This window comes from Carassius gibelio, chromosome B3, assembly GCF_023724105.1.
Source record: "Carassius gibelio isolate Cgi1373 ecotype wild population from Czech Republic chromosome B3, carGib1.2-hapl.c, whole genome shotgun sequence".
In the NCBI taxonomy this organism is placed as follows: domain Eukaryota; kingdom Metazoa; phylum Chordata; class Actinopteri; order Cypriniformes; family Cyprinidae; genus Carassius; species Carassius gibelio.
The window spans coordinates 46,313,691-46,338,811 of record NC_068398.1 but is presented as its reverse complement, the minus strand read 5'-3'; the positions used below and the strand labels follow the sequence as shown (position 1 = coordinate 46,338,811).

General features: G+C 37.7%; 1 protein-coding gene across 1 annotated transcript; it reads right to left on the bottom strand.

Annotated features, from left to right (window-relative positions):
* Window positions 1-1,002: 1,002 nt before the first annotated feature.
* On the bottom strand, window positions 1,003-16,171 carry LOC127953830 (SE-cephalotoxin-like). Its single transcript, XM_052553162.1, has 4 exons — window positions 13,533-16,171; window positions 4,226-4,368; window positions 3,980-4,095; window positions 1,003-1,406 (listed from the first exon to the last, which is right to left on the bottom strand). The coding sequence occupies exons 1-4, from the start codon at window positions 16,150-16,152 to the stop codon at window positions 1,280-1,282; spliced, it is 3,006 nt and encodes a 1,001-aa protein (XP_052409122.1). The 5' UTR covers window positions 16,153-16,171; the 3' UTR covers window positions 1,003-1,279.
* Window positions 16,172-25,121: the final 8,950 nt, after the last annotated feature.

Here is a 25,121-nt window from a genome sequence, read left to right as displayed (position 1 = left end):
CTGTTTAGTTTTGACCCTGCATTAACCACAGGTTAAGTTAGCCAACACGGCTAATGTTAGTAACTTACATGTTCCAGTCGACGTCGAAAAAAACAGCATAACGGCCAATAAAAGTTAACCAAACCGGCCAGGTTGCACGTGAATAAACATGTAAATGAAAGAGAAAAAAACAGACTTACTTGTGGCTTGGAAGTTCCCGGTAAACTGGACATTTTTGTCACGTCACCATGCCAGAGGCTTCAGAGCTGACGACGGGTTCCAGTAAAGTGAAGTAGGCCTACTTCTTCAGTATGCCTATATGCAAATTATATGCAAACTACGCTCTACTTACCCTCCCCTCAGACCCCTCCCATCTCCACGCCAAAACAGTGACATTGTAAAAAAAAAATCTGTCACTGAAAAAGTGACATGAAGAAAAAATGAAAAATTCAAATAAATCCCAATACAATAAAATAATAAGATTGTAAGATTTTAATTATTTAATTTTTTCAGTGCCAATACTTGTTTCAATGCCAACACAACGGTTTTCAATGCAAATGTTTCAATGCCAATGTTTCCTTTTTCAGTTCCGCTTTTGTTTTCATTGACAATTTTAATTTGTGATGCCAAATTTTAAAGGCACCATTCTGGCTCCATAGAACTGGCCCCCCAACTGAGCCTGGTTTCTCCCAAGGTTTTTTCTCCATTCTGTCACCGATGGAGTTTTGGTTCCTCTGGCTTGCGTAGATGGGGACACTTAATTTCCAGCGATATTGTCGACTTGATTGCAAATGATTGCACAAAGCTGTGAGGGATAGAAGTTCAGTGTTGTCCCAGAGCGAAAATTCTAAAAAGTTTCTTAAATATAAGATTTTATTTTGACTGATATTAATTACTCATCGATCACTATCAAGTAAATTGTTAAATCAAGTGAATTTTATACACTCCCAAAATCTACTGTCAACAAAATATTTAAGCCGCAAATATTATTTTGAGATGTAACACTGAAGAAAGACATTGTATGTAAATTTAGGAATGTTTATTGAAACATTTAAATTTTGCAGAGAGCACTGAATTTTACTGCAAACTTACATTACATATCCTGCACATGCTCACTTTCATTAAATTCTAATGTCCAATACAATTTATAACTTTTTTATTCCTAAAAAAAAAAAAATCCCACTAAACATTTAGGTTCAGTCTGTCTTTTTAAAGATGAATACAGCCTCCATCAAATCAAAGCTTGAAAAAGGAACTAGAGAAAAGTAAGCACTGAACAGTGAATCATGGTGAAGTGTCTTCACATACATGGTTGTGTAACCAGAGCATAGAAACTTCCATCCCGGGTATAGGAGTCAAGGGGAAAATGGCACAGAAAGCCATGTCTCGTGTTGAAAAGCTTCCCCACATAGCCATTTCTCTTCAAACTATTGGGCAAAAAAAAAAAAATTAAAGGAGAACATTAGAACACAGACATGACATGTTTTTAATCTCAGTAAAACATTTCTGAGTTGGATTAAATTATTTTACAGTTAAAGTCTGCAAACATAAACATTTTATAAAGGTTTACTTCTTCTAATTTCCCCCCAAAATGAGAAATTATAATAACTGTAGTGTAATAAAGTACTTACAAATCATTTGAAAACTACCATAATTAATATTTGATCAACTTTAATACATTACTAGACAAATTTTGAGTTCCTCATTCATCGTCACTGTAATTAACAAACCATTGTTTAACCAGGACATATATATATATATATATATATATATATAAAGAGTTAGACAATGCTTTTTTTTTTACTTATTAACAGTAAATAGTTCTCATTTTAAATCAGGTCATGGAAAATTGGAAAATGATTAAGTGCTTTAAACCCAACCTTTATTATACATTAATTACATTCATATTCAGTGTTCCTTATTTTTAATTTTTTAATACATTAAGCACATACTCGCACACACATTTTCCATGTTTAATAGACTTTCCATAGAAATTAGTTTGATACTGTACAACCTATATATTCTTTTCAATAAACCTACATTTAATGCTTGATGCATTTTAACACATTTGTATGTAATTCACATCGACGACAGCGCAGTTAATAATAATAAAGTTTCGTTTAATGTATTTTTTTTAATTTTCTGTGACCCAATCTAATTTGAGAACTGATCACAATAAGCCGGCAGCCATATCACCCTGGAGCCCAAGACCGGTTGCCCACTGAAGCTGAGCCTGGTCAGTACCTGGATGGGAGACCTCCTGAGAAAACTAGGTTGCTGCTGGAAGAGGTGCTAGTGAGGCCAGCAGGGGGTGCTCACCCTGTGGTCTGTGTGGGTCCTAGCGCCCCAGTGTAGTGATGGGGACACTAAACTGTCAACAAGCACCGTCCTTCGCACCAGTAAGCTGGTGTGTGGTGGGCGTTTTGCGCAATATGGCTGCCGTTGTATCATCCAGGTGGATGCTGCACACTGGTGGTGTTGGCGCAGTGGATAAGACACATGCCTTTGGGGTTCGAATCCACTGTGAGACACCAATGTGTCCCTGAGCAAGACACTTAAGCCCTAGTTGCTCCAGAGGTGTGCGACCTCTGACGTATATAGCAATTGTAAGTCGCTTTGGATAAAAGCGTCAGCTAAATGAATAAATGTGAATGTGAAATGTGGTGGTGGACGAGGAGATGCCCCTGACAACGTAAAGCGCTTTGAGTGCCTAGAAAAGCACTATTTAAATGTAATTAATTAGACTTCACACACATAATAATAGTGAACAAAGTTTTGCTACATTTTGATTGCACTAGTGGACTGACATAAGTAAACTGTCCAACACCATCAGATAAACTGTCCAACACACTTCTCATACTTAATCAGAGAAATAAGTATTCTCAGTGGCAGCTACGTGTAGTGTAACACCTTACACAAATTCAGCTGGTAGTGGACTAATGAATTTAGCATGACAGTTCAGTCTTCTTCCAACATATTTGGACTCAATGCGTTCGTAACATTGCCAAAGGTATTCTGGTTGTGGTTTGGTAAGTGAATGATGCATTGCTAAAACTTTAGTGACATTTTTCTAAATGTGTGTTTGGACTATGCAAATAAGTTCCACAGGAGGAAAGAAGGGTGGATTCCATCTGCTCTAATGGAAACGGCCAAACACAGCCTGGAAATGGGGACGCGCCAGATTGCATCGGAAAGAGATTGCCATCACCTCCTCATCCAAGAGAGATAAAGCTTAGCTTTCCAAAAGACACTCTTTGTTCTGAGTCTGAGTCCTGTCAGGGGGAAGGACACTAAAAGAGCAAGTCTCCGGCCTGTGAAGTTGAGACTGCAAATGATCAACAAGTTCTGAGTCTGCAGTCTTTTGCGGGGAAGACACTGCAGCATGAGCTCTTGAAGCTCCGCCCTCTTTTTTGAAAGGGGACCAGGAGCAGCAGCTCATTTGCATTTAAAGGACACACAAAAATGGTCCATTTTTGTTCACTCCCAAAAAGTGGCGATTTAGGCATGTTAAAAATTATTCTTTATTTTGAGTTAAGTTAACGTACACACTCTGGGGACATCAGAGACTTATTTTACATCTTGTAAAAAGGGGCATAATAGGTGCCCTTTAATTGTTGTGGTATCACAAGCCAACATAATTTCCTGTTCTGTCTCCTTCGCTTTATTTTTCTGCATTGTTGACTGCATGGAAGAGCAAAAGTTAAGGGTGATTCACACTTGTTTATTTGTGTTTTTAAATCAGTAATAAAGAGATAGAGTGAATCTGCTGCCTGCGTCTAAATCCACAAAACACAGAAAAAAGTTTGAAACACAGAAAAAAGTCGCTGGCCGCACATCACACTGGGTGTTGTGAGCCACCAGTTACATATAGTCCATTAGTGTATTAAATACTGTTTGAAAATGTATAAATTATTTGCTAAACAATTGCAAGTACTTTATTATACTATAGTTATTATGAAGTGTCTCGAGTAATATGTATTGTATTTGTATTGGCACTAACCTACACACGTAGTAATGGACTCCTGGAAACCTCCTCGAGTCGTCATAGGTGTACATGTTTTCTTGTGCCCCCTCCACCCATTTCCAGCCATGTCCTCCGCACGGATCAACCAGAACCTGCAGATTATTAATACAGTATTTAAGTTCTCAAGAAATTGGAGAAGCAACATCTCCTTGACTGCTGTCGCATGTGTATTTGTTATCTGTAGTGTTTTAAACATAACTGTTATGTACTGCACTGAAGTACCTCATAGCTCTCGGCTTTATGAGTTTCCCAGTCTTTTTCATAATAGCACCAGCTAAGCTTTATGAATCCACTGTGCCACCCCCCGTCAGGTCCGATGGCTCTGCACAGCTCAAGGCCAACTTTAGAACGAACAGAATCTATAACTGACAAGGATTTAAGGGTTAATCAAGCCCAGTGATGTGCGAGGAGCTTTTTCTAGCTTGAAGATACAATGCTGTTGTCTTACATGAGCAAAGAGTTAGGGTTACAACTCCACAACTAGGGTTAGGTATTGTTTGAATTTAAACAATTCTTATCGATTTCCTAATTTTGATTCCAATAAAGATTGCAAACATTTAATTGTAGCTGAATGTCAGTGTCACCTCTGCGCACTACATCTCCCACAATCCTCCCTGATTTTCATCACCTGCACTCACTTCACAATCAACACGCCTGTCTGCGATCCTCATCTTCAAGTTTAAATGAGCCAACACCACACAAACACACAGGTTGTGTCCCAATTCGCATACTCTCTAAATGGTATTCAGAAATAGAAATAGTACATCCAAAATCATAGAATGTTGTTCTGTGGGTTTTTTGGCCATTAACATTTAAATGCATCATTGTTTTCAATCACAATATTCACATTAAGGGAGACTCCTCATGAAAGATCCTTGACTGTTAGACCAATGTGCTGCTGCATTTCTTTAAGAAATTGTAGAAAATTAAATTAATTTGGATGTGGATGGTTTTAACTGTTAAGAGATCAATCATCTCAGGGCAGTTTATAGTGACAGGATGGGACAGACCTGTCCGTTTATGATGATGCAGTAGTACGTCTCTTCTTACTGCTACACACTCACAAGAGTACATACTTTTAGGTTGTAGTACAAGTAAGCGAATTGGTACACCGCAACAGAGATCGTCTGATCCCATCACTTACTAGGACTGCTATATTGTCTAAGTTTACAACTAGGACTACTCGTACTGCTAAATGCTACTTACCACTTGGCCAAGCTAGTACTTCAAATGTGTGTTCATCTTTGTATAGAGTAATATATGCTAAAGCTGCAAGGATAAGAGACATTAAAGAATGCTTGAATGGAGAATGTGCCAAATGCAGAAGCAATATCTATCAGCTCAACAGTGGGTATAATGCTGAGGCTCCAGTGAGATTTTTTCAGTGGACAACTGAACTGGGAGAAAGGAAAACAAAGAAAGTGAGAAAGAATCACAACCAGTCCGAATGACTGTGAAAAAGGAGATGGAGTGTTCACTAGGAGATAGGTGACTGATAGGTTTCAGAACCAGCTGAGAGTTTTCAAAAGGCACCATTTCAACAATAAAACACAGTACAACCACTACCGGGAGCTCAAGAAAAACATGAAATCTGACGAGTGTTTGATTCACATTGATTTTTCTGAAAATGATGCATGCAAATTATCAGCAGAAATTCAGGCAGTTTATTTTGCATCCTCTCAGCAGCAGGCAACTCTGCATACAAGAATCCTTCATGTGGGTGGAGAGGACAAACATTTGTGCTTTACTACCATCTCAACATCAAAAGAGAAAAGTCCACCCGCTATATGGACACACTTGGCTCCTGTGCTTGATCATGTGAAAACCCACCGTCCATCGGTAAGTTTAGTTCATTTTTTTAGTGATGGACCGTGGGCCCAATACCGTCAGAAGGGCAACTTCTATATGTTTAGCACAGAGTTGTTCAAGAAGGGCTTCAAGAAAGGCACATGGAGCTTCTTTGAAGCAAGCCACGGAAAAGGTGCTCCAGATGGAGTGGGTGGAGTTTTAAAAAGAACAGCGGACAGACTGGTCAGTGAAGAAAAAGACATTCAAAATGCCAAGACACTGTATGATTGTCTACTGAATGTCCAGACCTCTATACAGCTGTTCTACATGGATGAGGAAGCTGTGGGGAAAGCTGTACCGAAGATGCCAAAACGACTCCCGGTGGTTCCTTCAACAATGAGCCTCCATCAGATGATCACTCTCACACCAGGAAAGATAATCTACAGAGATGTCAGCTGTCTCTGCTCTACTAAGCAGATTCTTGAGTGTATGTCACAACACACAAAGATTTGAATTTGATGTTCAGCCCATCCTTTATGCCACCTTTGAAACTGAGGTTCAACCAACACTTTCTGACACCACCGAAGATTAGCAATCACAGAAAACACATGAAATCAACTGGGAAATCAAAAATTTAATTGGACAGTGGTGTGTCATCAAATATGATGATGAAATTTATCCTGGGACCATCGCTGAGGTCAATGAGACACATGCAAAAGTCAAATGCATGCACAAAGTTGGGAAAAATCGCTGCTTATGGCCAAACCATGAGGATACTTTGTGGTATCTCTTTGATGATGTCCTCAGAATCATCCCAGAACCAATCGCGGTGACGGGACGCCATGTAGAAATAAACAAAGACATATGGGCAGAAATGGCCAATAACTAATTTGCATGCCCAGGGTGTGAGGGGACCGCTATGGCATTTTATTTTCTATATCAGTAATGCCTGAGACACAGTTCATTTTCAAGTTCATTAAATATTTGTATATCAGATGTATTTGATAGGATTAAATTGTTGTTTAAACTTTTAGCATCATTTACATTTAGATTTTACCATTTAAAATGGTTTCAAAAGTTTCAGAGTCTGGCTGTCACGTTTGGTATGGTTTCATTTCTTTTTGAAGTTTAGTCATGGTCATGGTTCCTGTTTGTCTTGTGATTCCCGTTATCCTGTCATTAGATCTTTTCATGTGCTTCCTTTTGGTTCATGTGTTATATTCTTATCGGTTATTGTTTGTTCAGTTGTTTTCTCATTGGTTCATTGTCTGATTGTTCACAGGTGTTTCTTGTTAGTCATTAGTCTTTAGGCTTGCTTGACTTGAATCGGCGCTGCACAAATCGATGAATGACAGCAAAGTACCACAAGAGAGATTAGACAGCAGACGGCTCTTATGCTTTTCAATCACTCTCGCGGTACTTCAATGTCATAAACCGATCAGTCTGTGCAGCGCCGGTTCAAGTCGAGCAAGCCTTTAGTGTATAAATATGTGTATAAATAGCCTCCATGTCACCCATTATATTTAGTCTAGCTTTGCTCCCTCGAACTGCTGTTTTGGGAGTGTCAGCTTTGTTTATTTTGTTTACATTTATTTGAATAAAGCTGCACTGTTTTCTTTGCAACTCGACTCAGTGGATCTTATTACACTGGCAGAAAACGTTGTTGTTTTTGATCTTTTAACTATGGGTGGTCAACTCTGTTTGTAATGTCAACTCTGTTATGATCAATGTCAACTCTGTTTTTTTAAGGTTTTACTTAAAAAATATCATCATATGTGTTTTATTGTTAACAAATTGATCAGAATCTTATTAGCATAACTAGTATTCTTACTGCATGGAGTTTTAAAGGATTTCATTCATTTTTAAAGCCATGCTTAGAGAAAATGCAGACAATCTAGGCAACTTTTCAGTTAAATGTGCTGATATTTTTACCCCAAAACGAAAAGTCTCTATCTTATTATGCTTAAAGTTGCATTAATGGATGAAAAGACAAAAGTTCTCTTAGGGATGAAAGGTTTTAAAATTGTGTTACATTTGTTAACTGTATATATTTGACCCAATTTGTCTATAACAGAGTTGACAGATTTTTCTGTTCAGTATTAATTTTTTAAATCTTACAAGTTGAAGATCAGCAAATATTGAAAATGATGAATTTAAAGTTCATTCTATGAAAATAAAAAAGTTGAACAGAAAAAAATAAATCCTGTTTTTTGTTTTCTTTCTCTACTTGAAATGTACCCGCAATTCTGGAATGACCCATATATTCATGCATACACCTTCATGCATATGCATATGCATACACATGTACATATACAATATATGAAAAGAGTAGTTACAGGAAAGACCAATATTACAAAATCACAGGAAAGGTCTATAATCTATCTCTTTCTTTTGGTTCCGAAGATTCCAACGTGGTTTTTTGGAGGGCAGCTTCCATCTAAGGAACCTGAAAGATAACATTCCTTTTGGACAATTTCAGCGTCTTAGATGCATCTGCAATAATGACTCTGCAAATGCAGGCTCAAGATATGACATTAAGGTTCAGGGCTAGGGGCTACTCACCAATGATAGAAAAAGCAATAATAAAAGCACGCTCCACAACACGCTCTGATCTACTAAAGAAAAAAAAGCGGAGGAAAGACATGGCTAAAAACAACTCTAGACCTGTCTTTGTTACCCAATATAGAAGTAGTGCCTCTGAAATGAAACAAATAATTAAGTCCAATTGGGGGTTAATTCAAAGTGATTCTATTCTGAAAGACGTTTTTCCATAGCCGCCTATGACTATGCTCAAGAAGGCACCATCCATAAGGGACAAACTTGTAAGAAGTTACCTTCCAGGTCCTGGACAAAAAACATGGCTAGAAAAAGGGTTGTGGGGAACCAATAGGTGTGGATCTTGCAGTCATTGTGAGGGTGTCATTCAAAGTAAGACTTTTTGCGATCTGAGAACGCAGAGAGAATTTAAGACTATTGGTTTTATTAACTGTAACTCTGAATATGTGGTCTAACACCTACAATGCCCATGTGGGTGTTTCTATGTGGGCAGAACTAAAAGAAAACTAAAAGAGCGGTTTTATGAACACAAATATGCAATTAGAGTCAATAACGAAGATTACCCTATGGCCAAACACTATAAAGAAATACACCATAGTGACCCTTCATCTTTGAGAATTCAGGGCATTGAAATGATTAAAAAATCAATACGTGGAAGTGATATTTTTATTGTTATTGCACCGTGAAACCTTTTGGATATGGAGTTTCAAAGCAATGGACTATCCAGGATTAAATGAGGAGACAGATTATAGACCTTTTCTGTGATTTTGTAATATTGTCCTTTCCTGTAACTACTCTTTTCATTCTGTATATTGTATATGTGTATGCATATGTATGCATGAAGATGTATGCATGAATATATGCATGCTATCTGTTGCTTGTGTTTTTGCTTACATTGTGACCAACAGCTTTATTGCTGAGAATCATGTGAGAGGTGTGCCCTAGTAATATATGCATGAATGTATGTGCATGCTATCTGTTGCTTCTTTGTTTATTGTTGTGACCAGCAGCTTCGGTGTTGAGAACCATGTGAGAAGCGTGCCCTAGCAATGTATGCATGAATATATATGCATGCTATCTGTTGCCTGTGTTTCTGTTTATTATTGAGACTAATAGTTTTAGTGCTGAGAACGGTGTGAGAGGCGTGTCCTAGTAATTACCTGCAGACCTTCAATACTGATTGTCAGCACATGTGTGTTTGCTTCTACCTGTGTGTCTTTGTCATTATAAGATCAGTTTTTTATCTGCTTCACTATGCACTGAAGAAGGCCCCATGCCGCTACGCGTGGGCATTTTAAAGTTGTCCATTTAGGACAAGTCATTTTTGCAATAAAGACATTTTAATTATGGAGTGCCTTGGCTATCAGAGATTTTATTTCTATACACTGCCTCTTTAGATGTTCTACCTTTTGAGCATGCCATTCATCTTGAATCTAAACAGTACACTGACTGAACTGCTGTGAAGAGAGAACTGAAGATGAACACCGAGCCGAGCCAGTTAACGAACAATAGATTGACTTGTTCTCGATGCACACAGTTTCAATGGAGGGACTGAGAGCTCTCGGACTAAATCTAAAATATCTTAAACTGTGTTCTGAAGATGAACGGAGATCTTATGGGTTTGGAACGACATGAGGGTGAGTTATTAATGACATAATTTTCATTTTTCTGTGAACTAACCCTTTAATATACAGAGCCGTAGTTCTACGACAAGTTACTCAATATCACGTTCATAACTGCATGCGATTCATCTGTGATTATGAATGCGATATTGCGTAGCTTGTCAGTGAACTACAGCTCTGTATATTAAGTGCTTCTCCATTTAAAAGCAGGTGACATTTAATTGTGAAGCCCTAGTTTAAAAAAAACATAAACAGTCAATAAAACAGCTTGTGATAGTCACAACAGTTGTAACATAACATAGCCTTCCTTAGAAAAGCCAACGATAAAACTTTGACATCACTATTTAATTTAAAGTTGGAGCCTTCATTTGTTTTACTTGTGAAGAATGACAGCTTGGATGCTACTGTCTTTCTTTTTTAGGTGGAATTTTCACATTAATTTTACAGTAAGCATGATTTTATTGTTTTAATTTTGACTTTAATCATAAATATTAAGAGGTTAATCTTATTTTATTTAGTTATTAATTTATCTTTCAACGTACTGCATGCAAACACAATCTTGGCACAGTGGCCCAAAAAACTAATAAACGAACAAGAACAAGTTCTGCATTCAAGGACATGCAAAAGCGTACCGCAATTACCATTAATGTGTTGGAGAAATAGTACAGAGATATTTAAATGATTTATAAATAAACTAGTGTTTTCTCAGTCAATGTTGCAAAGATGAAGTTTATAATCCTGACTTTCCATCTCCTCACTGGACTTTAGAGAGAATGCATCTTTACGGATCACAATAGTAATTTAAAGCATTCTATAGATATATTTAACATGTCTGTGTAGGGTTGGGTACCGAAACGATCGATTAATTGAAATATTTGTCCTGGTTCTCCGAAATGTACACAAGAAGCACGGGCGTCACTATGCCTTTTTGCTGGGGGTATAGCATTTAGCTCCATAAACTGTACACAAATTTGTGACCACTTCAGAGTCAGTCCCCAGCACGAGCTGACTCAAACAGAAACCGAGGACACAAGCTGTTTATCGACAGATTGTTAGAATATCTGTGCTGTTCTTTGTCATAAATAAAGTTTACAAAAGGTCAGGAGGGAGGAATAGGTTTCCCATCTACTGATCTCACCATCACTGAATCTGTGTGTTATTACACGAAGAAACAGATGAAATTGAGACAAACTAAATCCAGAAGAACTGTGGTCATATCAAGACACTTAAAGAAACCTTCCTGCTAAGGTACCTGAGAAAAAAAACGTGTAAGTACTGATGTGCCTAAAGGCGGGCGTACACGGTGCGAATTCAGATGGTCGGAAGATCGTATGTCCACGCACACGGCACGAGTGAGTTTATCTGAAAATCGTACGGACGAGATAAAATATTGATACGAGCCGTGACTGTTTCCTACACGTACAGGTTATTTTTCAGCAATAGGAAACCGGGAAATTTGGTTACCCTGTGTGTGAGTTCTTGTATATGGTTTATAAATATCTGACATGGTTTGTGAGGACAATTACTGTGCCCTCGTAAACCAAATGGCTTTAAAAAAGGCTACCACACTTAAGTTTTTATGTGTCTATTCTATGTGTTTATTATGTACATCTATTTTTATGCGTTTATTCTAATTTACTGTATTACTTAAACGTGCAAGTGAAATGCTGTTTGCTTCGTAGATAGCAGTTACAGGCTGTTATTTGCGCACCAGTCTGTGTTATGTTAGAGCCTCATCTGCTATAGCGCTACTGTGCTATACAAATAGCCTATGAGTGTAGCACAGAATAGACCCAATTATAGGATAACCGAATCAACTTTTTCATATCATAGCATATATTTGCGCTAATGTGCTGAATTTTAAAAGTTAGTCTTGGCGATGTCCAGACGAGTAAAAAAACTTTTTGCGCATTTCAATATGCTATAGTGCGCACCTAGCCTAAGTGTCTGTTACGTTCAATAAAAAAACACACATGGCTCGTTTCTCAAGTCCAAGTTTAATTTTTTGAACTTGTTTGAAATGGATTGAATCATTATTTAAAATAATCTTGGAGATTTTTGAATTGCCTAAATCATAAATACAACTGCAACAGAAGCTGAAATATGGAGGCATGCTATAAGGTGGTTTGCCCTTTCGGCGGACAGGAGAGGAGGGCGCAAGGAGAGATTGGCGTGTCAGCAGCAGGAGCAGCAACAGCACCAGCTGCCACAGCACCCACCTAGTGATTTTGTTTAAGTGCATGTTTTGTTTTTTTCACATTGTGTTTATAGCCTGTGCGTTTTTTTTATCCATTAATTCTGTGTTTGTTGTTGACTGTGTTTTGTGTTAATTGTTGACTTTGTTCATGACTTTGTTGTTCGTTTTTTATAATTAAATATATGAATTCGTGGTCATTAATTCTGTGTTTGTTAACTTTGTTCACGTTGTTTTAGTATGCGTTTTTAATCATTAAAACTATTTATTTCAGCTATAGCCTATAGGCCTATGCATTGCTCCAACTGAAACTAGCCTTTATCAAGTCAAGTTTTTTATTTATAGCCAAGTAATTGTAGTGAAAATGTAGGTTTATGCCTTGGTAGCATAGGTTACTATGATACCCTAACTGACAAAAATGCCGAAAATAAGGCAAAAGGACAGTGGTGATTTAAGCGGATTCGCAACACATCCGGCACAGCTCCGGTAGGCGGAATCGTTTCATGCACCCGTTACGTATATGTAACGGGATGATCAGGCAGTGCTGGATCGGCGCTGGCACATATCCGCAACAACCCCTAAAAACAGACCAGAAACGGCTTCGGCCCGATGTGCGTTTGGACTCCGGAACGAGTCCGTGAGGCGGATGCGGGCCAGACCCGGCTCTATCGTTTTGCGGCCCTGTTCCGTTACAGCATCCAGTGGCTATCTGGGAGGTAACATTTCTCCTTACAATGTCACAAGGAGGAGATATAAGATCTAAGGCAGAGAAAGATAGCAAAATCTGGATTTACACAGATTACAATTTCTAGAAACTTGGGGACCATATACAGGCTAGGGGATCTCATATTAATGTTAAAACACCTCAGAAAGTGAAATTTTCATGTCACAGGACCTTTAAATATTTGTAATGTTCTTTAATTTTGTGTCAATAATCAATAGTTTTTTTTGTGGCTCTTTTTAAATATAGGTTGAGACAGGGTTTATATATTCAACTCACTGTCTGAAAAAATAGCAAAGTATCTATATTTCTTTTTGTTTCTTTATTAGCTTAAAAAAAACTAAACTGAACTATTTTAATGGCTACAACAGCAGCTGTGCAATGGGGGAGAGAGAGAAAAAAGACCAAGGCTCCCGTCGGAGTTGGGCTAAGAATTCTGATAAGCTGTCGGACAAGGGTTCGGGCAGGGCTTTATTCGTTACCTAGTTTCGATCAAAATTTCCCTCCTCAGCTCGGCGGGCCCCCAATCTGCCCTTTAGCACCTGCATACCCAGATGCTATGCCCTGCTGGCATGGACTTCAGCACATTGAAAGTAGGAATCAGCCTAATCTTATGTGAGTATATTTGAAGTAGAAGAGTTTTCTTACTGCGGGGTCCGCCATCGGGATTTACCCACTTGAGGTCCTGACTCTTGCATCCCTGGTATGGGTCTCCTTTCCATGGGCTCACACAGTTGCAGGTCCTATCGTGATTATGGGAATAGCAGTTGGTGTTCACTCCACATGGATTCACCAAGCATGCATCACGACATGTGCCGAGGAAGCCAGTGCAGGCCTCATCGTACTTACAAACGCTGTGTAGTGTGCAGTTGTTACACTTGTGAGGTATGAAGGAAGGACAGGGTGGCTGTGAGCATTTGTACTCTGCTGGCCAAGGGTGTGTGGCAGAGCCCCAGCCAGGCGAGCATAAGGCCTTGCAGGCGGTGGCTCCACCTTCAGATTTGCACTCAACTTGCCCGTTTACCTGCTCGGCGTAACACACAGGTAAGGCACTCCAATTCCCTCCAGAACACACTACAATCTCGGGGAAAGGCTTGTATAATCCAGCACATTTAATTTTCACCTGCTGCTGGGCTGTGCTGTGGTAGAGCTTCTCACAGTGGTTGTTCTGAAGATCCCCAGCCTTTAGCGGGCCACATCCATTTTTATTGAAGAGTTTCCATTGCTGTGAGACGTAGTCCTGAAAAAACTTCTTAACAAAAGCAGTGTTCTCTGATTTTCCAGTGACCAGTAAATATTTAGACCAAGCTAAAACTGCTTCCTTTTCCAGGGCAAATAGGTAGCGTACAAAATAATCAATCTGGTCACTGTAGCCTTTTGTGCATTCTACTGGTTCACCAGAATGACTTTGTGAGTCCTGGATCAGAGACTCGCGAAAGATATCCAGAATGTTGTGTTTGTCTCCAAATCCAGTGCCCATCATCATGTGATGAAATTCTTTGAGGTAAAACTGAAAAGAGGGTCCCCCTGTGAACAGAGCTCCAGCTTCAGAAACATAGTAGTCTTGGGTTATTGTACTGTTTTGAAGATGTGAAAATGATGTTGAGATGTAGCGAAACCTCTGAATTACATTGCTGTATTTCACAAAGACTTGTGTCCACTGGATGTCATGTCGGACAGACTCAATCATTTCTTTAGTGAAGTCCTTCAGCTCCTTGACACTAAAATAAATCGCTGTCAGATCGGGGACTGGTTGATAGGTTATACCATTGATTTCATCTTCAAGATCTTCATAGTGAATCATATTTTGGATGCTTTCCTCACAATCTGGACCAAAAAACATCTTATGGCACTTGCAGAATCCTTGTGTGGTGCTCTCGATGGGTTTACATTCTCCATGTTTACAATTCACGTCTGAGCAGGGAGGCTTCACAATATTTGCTTTGAGGAAGATACTAAAGTCTCTTAAGGAGAAAGATACTGGTTCACACCTCATCTCAATATCTGCCATATCTGTTTGTGCATAATCTGATGGTTTTTTAACAGCATGAAGAAACCGTATGTGGCTGGTAACTTTAGCACCAAACCTGTGGAGTAGCTCTTCCTTCATTGTTAAACACTGCATGGTAATCTTCGAATCTATAATTAATTTTTCCAAACTGGATTGAATGCTGGCCTTTATGTTTTGATCAACAGCAGACCCCTTTTCTTGATGAATTAGGTGAATTGATGCCTTTTCTTGAGCATCGAAGTTAATTGAATGTCCAAAGGTAAACTCATCTGTGTTTGAGTGGGCAATTACTATCCATTTTAACCAGTGGAACTTGCTCTCCAAGTGTTTCTTAATATCTGTAGCTAGCTTTTCAGTACTTGAGAATCGTTGATTGCTAAGTTTCAAAGCGTCCTTATAAGCCCACGTCTCAAAGTCATCAGCACACTGAATCAAGGCATCCTGTATGGCTGATAAAGTGTTGGACAGTTGTGTGACTGCTTCTTGTGCCTTTGTGTCAGCATCATAGCCCTTTAGTTTGTAATAAAACACATTTAGCTTTAGTCCTGAAACCATCAGAGTGGTGAAGTAGGTGGTGTATTGGACCAGGACATCAAAATCTCCGCTGGATTTCTCAATGATGAGCTGTAAGAGATTCTTATTCAAGCTGACAGGATTGTTCTCATTAATGTATCTGTAGAAGTTAGCTACACTGTTCTCTGTGCCAGTGTTTTCATAGAAAGTGGTGAACCTCTCAGCCAGCCTGGTCTTCTGTTCCTGTGTGGAGGCAACGGGAGCGGTCTTTATGAATTCTGTCAACTTGGCCCAAGAGTTTCTGATCACATTCTCATCTTTGCCATAGCTGCTAGCATAGTTTGTCCATTCCATTTCTGTTTGCAGGGTTGAAATTTGAAGAGAGAGAGAGTCGAGTTTACGGTTGATCTCGGCAAATTGCTCCTTCATGAATTCAAACATTGGGTTTGATTGTGGAATGAAGGCAAAGATGAAGCTAATTAATGCCCCAATACAGCCAAAACTTGCTGCAACTTTGCCAAGAGAACTAAAGACTTTGAGGACTTTGAGTAGTGAGTCACGAGCTGTGTCTTCCTTTTTGTTTAAAACAAATTTAGCCAAATCATTGACACGTTGGAGTAATTCTTTAGACAATGTCATGCCCTTCTCTACTCGGCTGACTTGTGAGACTTTAATTCCAGCTGTGCCGAAACAGCTGTAAACAAGCAGATAAAGGATAGTGAAGAAAGTCTTCCCATTATCCATGCTCAGACAGCAGACAGCTTTAACCTGTTAAAAAAGAATGCATAATGTGTAATTAGAAGCATTGAAATTCATTGGCCTGGCATGGTGTCACTCCATTCACAATCTGCAATTCTCATTAATGCCACACACTTTTGTTTGTCAATTGTTTGCTATTCAAGCTACACTACAGAGGATTTCTTATTTTATTAAGCCAGTAACTGTTAGGGCTGACCTCGACTAAAGATTTTTCTAGTTGACTAGTGGTTATTTATTTAAGCCACCAGTCAACTAATCACACAATTATATTGCCATAAATCATAGTAATGATTACATGTTGTGAAAAAAAGGAATAGACTAAGTATATGCCGAGTTTCGGCTCATTTTTGTGCCGTGCTCAAGTTCACTGAGACAGAAATTTTTTCAGAAACTGGCAGAAAGCATATCCTGATAGTTTTCATTATAGCAATAGAACTAAACTAATATTTTTAAAGTTAAATGCAAGTGATCGTGTCAGCACCTGTATATAATTCTGAAACGCGCACTCGCCACAAACATGGATATGCCTAATGTCTAATAATAGCACATTTATCTAGGTCAATATAAGTGCAAGCAGATTTTAAAGTTGCTACCACTTGTCTTTCAAGTGATAAGCCATATCTGAGGTTGATGAATGATAGGCAAATGTTTGGATTTCCTGCTGTTAATGATCTGTCGATCGCAGCCTGAGTGATTTCGCCACTTCCTGTGGAGTGTTTTACAACTAACCGACTAATACAGTTTTGGTCGACCAAACTTCCTTGTTTGAATAGATATTGAGTTCTTGCCTTGGTGAGTTATATTTCACACATTCTTGATGTTTTTTGCAAGAAAACTGTTGCAAACTCGATAGCAAAGTGAGATCAATTGTTTAATGTGGGATGCATGCCATGTCAAGTCAAGTCTGCTTTATTGTCAATTTTTTCGCATGTACAGTACATACATACAGAGAATCGAAATTGCGTTACTCTCAGACCCCCGGTGCATACAGATAACATTAACAGTAGAGCCAAAAAATCTAGATCAAATATAAAATATAAGATACAACTATACAATAAGCAAATGTAAAAAGGACATATAATAAAATTAAAAATAAAGTTAAATAAAGCAACGCAAGGCACATGGCAGATAGAGTGCAAATCAGTGAAGTGAACAAACAGTGTAGATAAAAAGATTTTTAGTGCAAAAAAAGCTTATTCAGTCTGATTAAAGTGACAAAGGGCTCAAGAGCAGTTATTTTATTTAACTGACTGATGAGGTGGTAGAATGACGGCAGTTCCATTGAATGAGGTAGTGCGCAGACCAATGCTGCACAAAGTGACTGGTGCATGCCATCGTATATTAGTGGGGGGGGGGGGGGGGGGGTGTTGAAGGACCTGGGTATGTGGGATCTGGGGGGGGTTCATAGTTCAGTGGTGCCTGGGGCATACCACATAGTGATGCAGCTCGACAGGATGCTCTCGATGGTGCCTCTGTAGAAGGTGCACGTGATGGGGGCTGGGGCTCTGGCTCTTCTCAGTTTGCAGAGGAAGTAGTGATGCTGCTGTGATTTTTTGGTCACTGCTGTGGTGGTGTCAGTCCAGGAGAGGTCCTCTGTGATGTGCACACCCAGGAACTTGGTGCTGCTCACTCTCTCCACAGTCGCACCGTTGATGCCAGACACAAGCTAACACTATCCACATTTAAAAATGTTATTAAGTTACTGAAATGGGTTTTAAGGCATAAATGTGTTGATGTGTTTAAATTATGGGTTAATGTGTTATTTTGAGGGTTTATATGTGATTTGTTGATGTGAACTTGAACTGATCAAAAGGAATTAATAGTTAGTCAAACTGAATCTGTCACAATCTCTAGCTGGAGTGCCCGTGAGCTTCACTAGAGGGCCCTCCATTCTAGACTCTTGCCACTTTACCCAGGCCTCCATTTTTCATAATTATTTGCCCGGACTCTTCAGCACTCATTACCAGTTCACAGCTGCCTCATATTAGTAGGACTATAAGAATAGCACACATGCATACCCTGAGATTCTAATAAGTGTGTCCCAAAGCATAGTATGATTAAAAAGGTATGCTAAAAGTCCCCGGGTGGTCTACTATTTCAGGTCATTTTTTGAAATGTGGATCTGTGCACATTCTAATGGCTAAAATTGCCCACAATCCATTCCGCTTTGGTGAAAGTTTCGGTACAGAACTACAAACACAAATAAAATGTGATAGAAAAACTACAGAAGTGGCGGATGCGCGATCGACGGTTAGGTAGAGCGGTTTACAAAAACATTTAATCTGGTAAAAAATATTGATTTATTGTTATCCGTGTTGTATTTCATCTGCAACAGCAATGTGAACTTTTAAAAACATCAATTTGGACATTAACTTTTAAATGCATCATTATGCAGAAATTATGAACAGAGTTCTCCGCATGAAAGACCCATCCGTGACTGGCAGATCAACGAGCTACCAGTACGGAAGCTTAATTAAATAAAAGGTGGAGGATGCTAACTGTTACAAGATGACTGACAGGCCAGTTTACAGTGACAGGGTGCACGTAACAGGTGCAACGGAGCGTTTAAAGACGTGTGACATGATAGTTTGTCCCAAAGCTTGCCTATTCTTCTACTACACACTCAAGTGTGTACTACTACTTCACCAAATGTGTACATACTTTAAGGGCCTAGTATATGTATGAACATTGAGACGTGCCTCTCATTTTTTGTGACCGCTAGGACAAGTATATGCGGTCAGTAGTCTACAAAAGCATTAACTGTGCATGCACAGGTTGTGTACAGAAGCCCATTGCCACTCAAACCTGTACAATCCGTCAATAAAACAATATAAATACTGCCAGATGTGCAATAACTATGGGCAATTGTTTGTTCACATGAAAGCCATGTAAAATTAATGTAAGTTCAACATAAAAAAAAGGTCTTAAGACTATGGCGGTTTTTCGCCATCCCACTGTATCTCATTATTTGTGATTGGTTTTCAGTCCTTTGTATTAAACTACATGCATGTTGCTGTTTTTTTTCTAATTGTTTAAGCAACCTTATTAATTATATATGGTTTATAAACATTATCTTAAACATTATGCACTTTTTTTCGAAGATAGTAGTTTTATTTTATTACACTTTGAAAAATGTGCATAATATTTTGCTCGATGTGCCCTCCTGTCTGAGATTGTTCATGTTTCTGGTTGCTGATGTGCATTAACGATATAAGAATAATAATCTAATGATATAATAAAATAGTACAGTAGTCCCAGTTTACTTTTAAACAAATTTCCTTGATTGTACTTACATTAAGTAATGTTTATACTTGATTATATTTACTTAAGTAACATTTTCAGTACAGGACTTTTACTTGCATCAGAGTATTTTTACAGTGCTTTATACATTATTAGGTAAAGGATCTTTGTCCACAACAATATTTAATGAGGTTAACTTATAACATTACCCTCATTGTGGTCAGTCTGCACAAGATCAACAAGCTTGTTTGCTCTGCGTCCACTTTAAATACTAGATAAGCATTCAATATTTAAAATGAATGATTTAATGTATTATAGAGTTTTAATTTGTTTAGTCCATTTTATTCCTCTTAACATCTTAAGTGCGTGTATGTCTTTAAGAACTGTATGGTTGGCCTAAGCAGGAAGTACAAATGAATAAGAGAGCAGCATCACAAACATTCAGGGTGACGGTGCTATTTTTTAACTGTAAGACATTACTCTGATAAAGACAAGCAGGTGAGTGGACCGAGTCTGGGGGTGTTTGGCAACACTGGACTGTGACTGGACCACTGATGGCAGGAAATGACGGTAGCTCTGGTAGTGATCCGGAAATGGAAGACGAATCGTGTAGCAGGAGTGCAGGAGGGAGTGAATGTTGGAAAGTAGTCAATCGGAAAAGAAAGAAAAACAATTGTCAAGGATCGTTTACAGATAGTGGAAAGGTGGATCATGTGAGTAGGAAAAATATAGAGGAATATAAAGTGATGGTGAAATTTGCAGAGCCTGGTATGACGATAAACCCAATTAAACTGACCAAATCTCTGAACAAAGCGTTAGGAGAAATAATTAGTGCAAAGACTCTGAGAGATGAAAACTTGATTATCATGTGTAAGGACAAAAAACAACAAAATAAGGCACCAAGTATAAACTTGATGCTTGGATACCCGGTATCATGCACACTGATGAAGACGAAGCCTTGGGTTAGAGGTGTAATAACTGCAATTCCTACTGATGTGAATACTGATAAAATTAAAAGTTCAATTGAAGGGGGGAAGGTAATTGGAGCAAAATGGCTTCAATATGTGAGAAATAAAGAAAGGATGGACAGTCTATCAGTAATGCTTCAATTTGATGAAGAAAGAATGCCAGAGAGGATAAAAATAGGCTATGCAAGTTACCCAGTAAGACCATACGTACCTCCTCCACTTACATGCTTCAAGTGCCAGAAGTATGGACATGTTAGTGCAGTTTGCAGAGGAAAACAATGTTGTGCAAGTTGTGGGGGTGATCATGTATATTGGGTAAATGTGGCGAAGGAGCCAAAGCAAAATGCTGTAATTGTGGAGGTGAGCATAGTGCTGGATTTGGAGGATGCATTGCTCACAAACAAGGCTGTGAACATTCAAAAAATTGAGCAGATATTGAAATAAGTGACGTATAGGGATCAATTAGGAAAATGGGAGGAATTTATAGAAATAAAACTTCCAGTTTTTAAAAAATGATGAAGGAAGAATAGCTGTGACAGATAAAGAAAAGCTAAAATGCTGGCTAAAGTATTTGTTAAAGTCCATGTGTGAAAGTACAGCGATGATGTATGTATCAGAGGATATTAAAAAGTGTAGAATCCAGAACAAGAATCAGCACCCAGATGTGATGATGATGAAAAGAAGTCCTTCTGGATACACTTTAAATGCAGAATTTACTATGTATGAATTAAAGATGGCTCTAAGGGGAGTTAAACATACATGTCCTGGAGGAGATGATATATGCTATGTAATGATTCAACATTTATCAGATCCTTAAAATATATTTTAAATCTTTTCAATAAAATATGGAATGCAGGAAAGAGTCCTTCTTCGTGGAAACATAGAATAATACTACCAGTAGGCAAACCTGGAAAGGACAAATTCAATCCAATTAATTATAGGACAATTGTGTTAACTTCTAATTTATGTAAACTGATGGAAAAAATTATCATACATAGACTAAATAACATACTGGAAATAAAAGGTCTTATGTTGCCATATCCGAGTGGATTTAGGGTTGGTCAGAATACAATGGATGCTTTTTTAAGCCTAGAAGCCGATATCAGGAACGCTCAGATAATTAAAGAAGTATTGGTGGGGGTTTTATTTATGTGCTGATTTCTAACAAAAGACAGAAATCTGATTCAGTTATACTTACAGCGATGTGCAAATCCAGCGTCGACTTGGGCTTTGTTTATAAAACAATTTGTTACTCAAATGAAGAGAACACACAAACGCACTTGCTTCACTCCGTTGCTGCCCCAGAAAAACAAACTGCATCCACTGTTCATGTAACTCTGGATTCTTTGGGAAGCTGAACACGGTAAACTTTCCCTCACATCCACAAACACACTTATTTGGAGACATTCTTGAACAAATCCTATGCAGCGCAACCGTCGATTTCCGGATGAAGCATGTTGATATGCGCGGTCGCGCTCTCCTCTGGTCGACGTGTACGTGGGCACGCTTTTCTGATAGAAATGCTCATATAAGGACTTCCACCATCGTCTACATCATTAGATCCATGATAAAAAAAATGTAAAAAAAAGCCGAACTTCGTACCAACCCAGATGTTGGATTTTTCGGCACAGAAATTCTCTGTCATTCGTTCAAATTGTGACACAAATGATATTTTAGATTTAGTACGAGAGCTCTCGGTCTCTCCATTGAAACTGTGTGAACGGTATACTGTCCATGTCCAGAAAGGTAAGAAAAATATAATCAAAGTAGTCCATGTGACATCAGAGGGTCAGTTAGAATTTGTTGAACCATCAAAAATACATTTTGATCCAAAAATAACAAAAACAACCACTTTATTCAGCATTGTCTTCTCTTCCTGGTCTGTTGTGAGCGCATTCACTGCGGTGTAGTGATGTCTGTTTCGCGAACTAATCATTCGATTTAACTGGTTCTTAAGTTATTCATTAGCATCATCTGAGATCAATTAGTTGGACCTGACCATAAAGCATAACATTTTAAGCTCCTGCTGTTTAATATTTTAATAATAGAAGTTGTTCCTACTAAATGAACTAAGTTTAGACATTTATAATGTTGACTTCTACAATTGAAAGTTCAGTCAACCTTTAAAATATAAATATTTTAGAAAATTGGAAACTGGATTTTTTTTTTTAAACAGGGACATTTACCTGTTGAGGCAAGAATGGCTGTTCTTTTGGGGGAGCTTCTTGAAAGTTAATAAGCTGAAATTAATTATCTTCCTCACTAGATGGTGTTATGTCTAGTACAGCTTTAAGCTGTTTCGTTTTTTTATAATAAAGCTTTGAGTTTTCCAACCACTGTCTTCTTTTCTTTTCGTGTTGCTTCTTAGTCAGCTCTTCAGTTTTCTTTATTTTACCAATTTGTTTTCATTTTTGATACCTGGAAGCGGAAAGAAAGCATGACATTGAATTAGCATGTTTCATACAGTAGCATTGAAAAATTATAACAAAAATATTAACAATTTAAACTACTGAAGTTTGTTTTTAATAAAAAAATTAATGACAAAGTGCAGCAAAGTTATTAACCTGCTGTCACTTTAAGAGTCACACAACCTTAGTGTGGCGGGGATTCCAAACCAGCACCAAAGTCCTGTTATTGTAGTGGATAAAGGGTTTTGTGTGTGTGTGTGCACTCTCATGTACATTTTCTAAATCTGTTATTTTATTTTATTTTTATAATAACTCCTGCTTTAACATCTCCAAGCATAACCTTCTTTACTCCTTGAGCAGTTCTGGGTTTCTGTACAATTTTTCCCTGAACTTTGTCACCCTGGCCTTTGCTGAAGCTTTTTTTCCCTCACTTGCTGATTGTCTACAATTAAACAAATCATGAAACAAAATATCAAATTAGTAAATTTTAAATTAATATTAAATTCATAAGGTATATTTAAAAGTCATACACAATATGCATAGATTCTCATTCCAGAAACATAAGTTCTCTTTACCGCAACTGGCCTTATGAGAATGGTGTTTCAGAGGATGAGGTGCCTCAGTATGCTTTGCTAACAACAGAGAAGCCATAATGGCTTTGCTAATTTTTTCTCAGTGCATATAATTAGACCTTAATAAAATACATTAAAAAAAAAATGTAAATTCAACAATTTTTGAAATGAAGAAAACATCCTGTTTCGGTAATGATAATAAAAATGTAGTTTTTAAAAAATGTTATATTTAACTGGAGAGATATAAAGAGATTATCTTACCTGGTAGCCATCTTGAAGTAACTTGCCCATTTGCTTCTCCACTGAAAATCAAACTTTATTTAAATTCTGTATGTGTGTTTAAACAGTCCTTAAAAAATGTTGCGGAGGATGAGAACATCAGGCATGGACACGCCATTTTTTTTCATTATTATTATACATGAATATTCAGTAAATAATTTTCCCTGTTATCTAAAATAATCTAGTAGAACATCCATTTATTTTTTTAAGTTAATTTGTTTAAATTACAAACATTTGAACACACCCGGATGCATTGCGGTAATGAGAATTTCAAGAAAATGTAGTAAATAGAAAAATAATTAATTCTCAAATAGAAAATACACATTGTGCAAGGTAGAGAACAGTATTGTCTTTATTCTGATGCTTTTTTATATTACTAAATTACACATTTTATATTTAATCATTATATATAATCATTAGTTACGTGTTGTTTTAATGGTTTCGTGAGAATGACCCAGTTAACTTGGGATGAGAAGGCAAAAATTTGAAAGATTTCTTTCTATTGAACTTGATTGTCTAAAACTCTCATTAATTGTAGTACTAAACAGCTTGAGGCCACTTTGAACTCATAATTAGTGAACTTGGCACAGTTACTGAATGGATGTGAATCAACACTAAACAGACTTCAGTTGAACAATGACACTATTTTCTTGTTAGTGCTCTGTTGAAGCATTGAACTCTGTGTGCCATAGTGATTTAAGTGCATGTCATGTAACATTAGTGTTTTCAGATACACAGCTAGTTTATACTTTACAGTCACATGTATATGTGACCCTGGACCACAAAACAAGTCATAATGGCAAATAAGAGTTTTTTGAATTATGATTTATACATCATCTGCAGAATAAATAAGCTTGGTTTGTTTGGTTTGTTGGTTATGGTTTGTTAGGATAGGACGATATTTGGCAGAGATACAACAAATCTAAATACTGAGAAAATTGCCTTTAAAGTTGTCCAAAAAAGTTTGTATATATTTATGTATTAAATATCTATATGGAACATAATCCTTATTATTCTAATGATTATTGGCATAAAAGAAAAATAGATCATTTTAAGACACATATGTGTACTTAAAAGTGCTACAATTATAATTATTCCCTGGCTCCAGTTCACTCATGCCGCACTCTTAATGAAGATGAAATGTCACATGGAGCGCGTTGCATTGAGAGAATCAATATTCTATACAAAGTCCTCTGTAAGTGTAGTACAATAGTATGCCATTTCAAACACAGCCTGTCTTTTTTTGTTCTGGTTTACGTTGCATCTCTTAATGCATTCAATACTTAATGTCTATAAAAATCACATACATTCAAAATAACTAGATGTAAAAACAGATTGCTGTAACAAACATGGTGCTGAAAAGCTTTGAGTAATTGATCATTTTAGGAAAAGGGAATGATGTAGAGATACAAGAGAAAAAAACTCACCAGATAACACGATCATACAGCTACAAATCCAGACAGACTGGAAACAACACTGGGCTATTT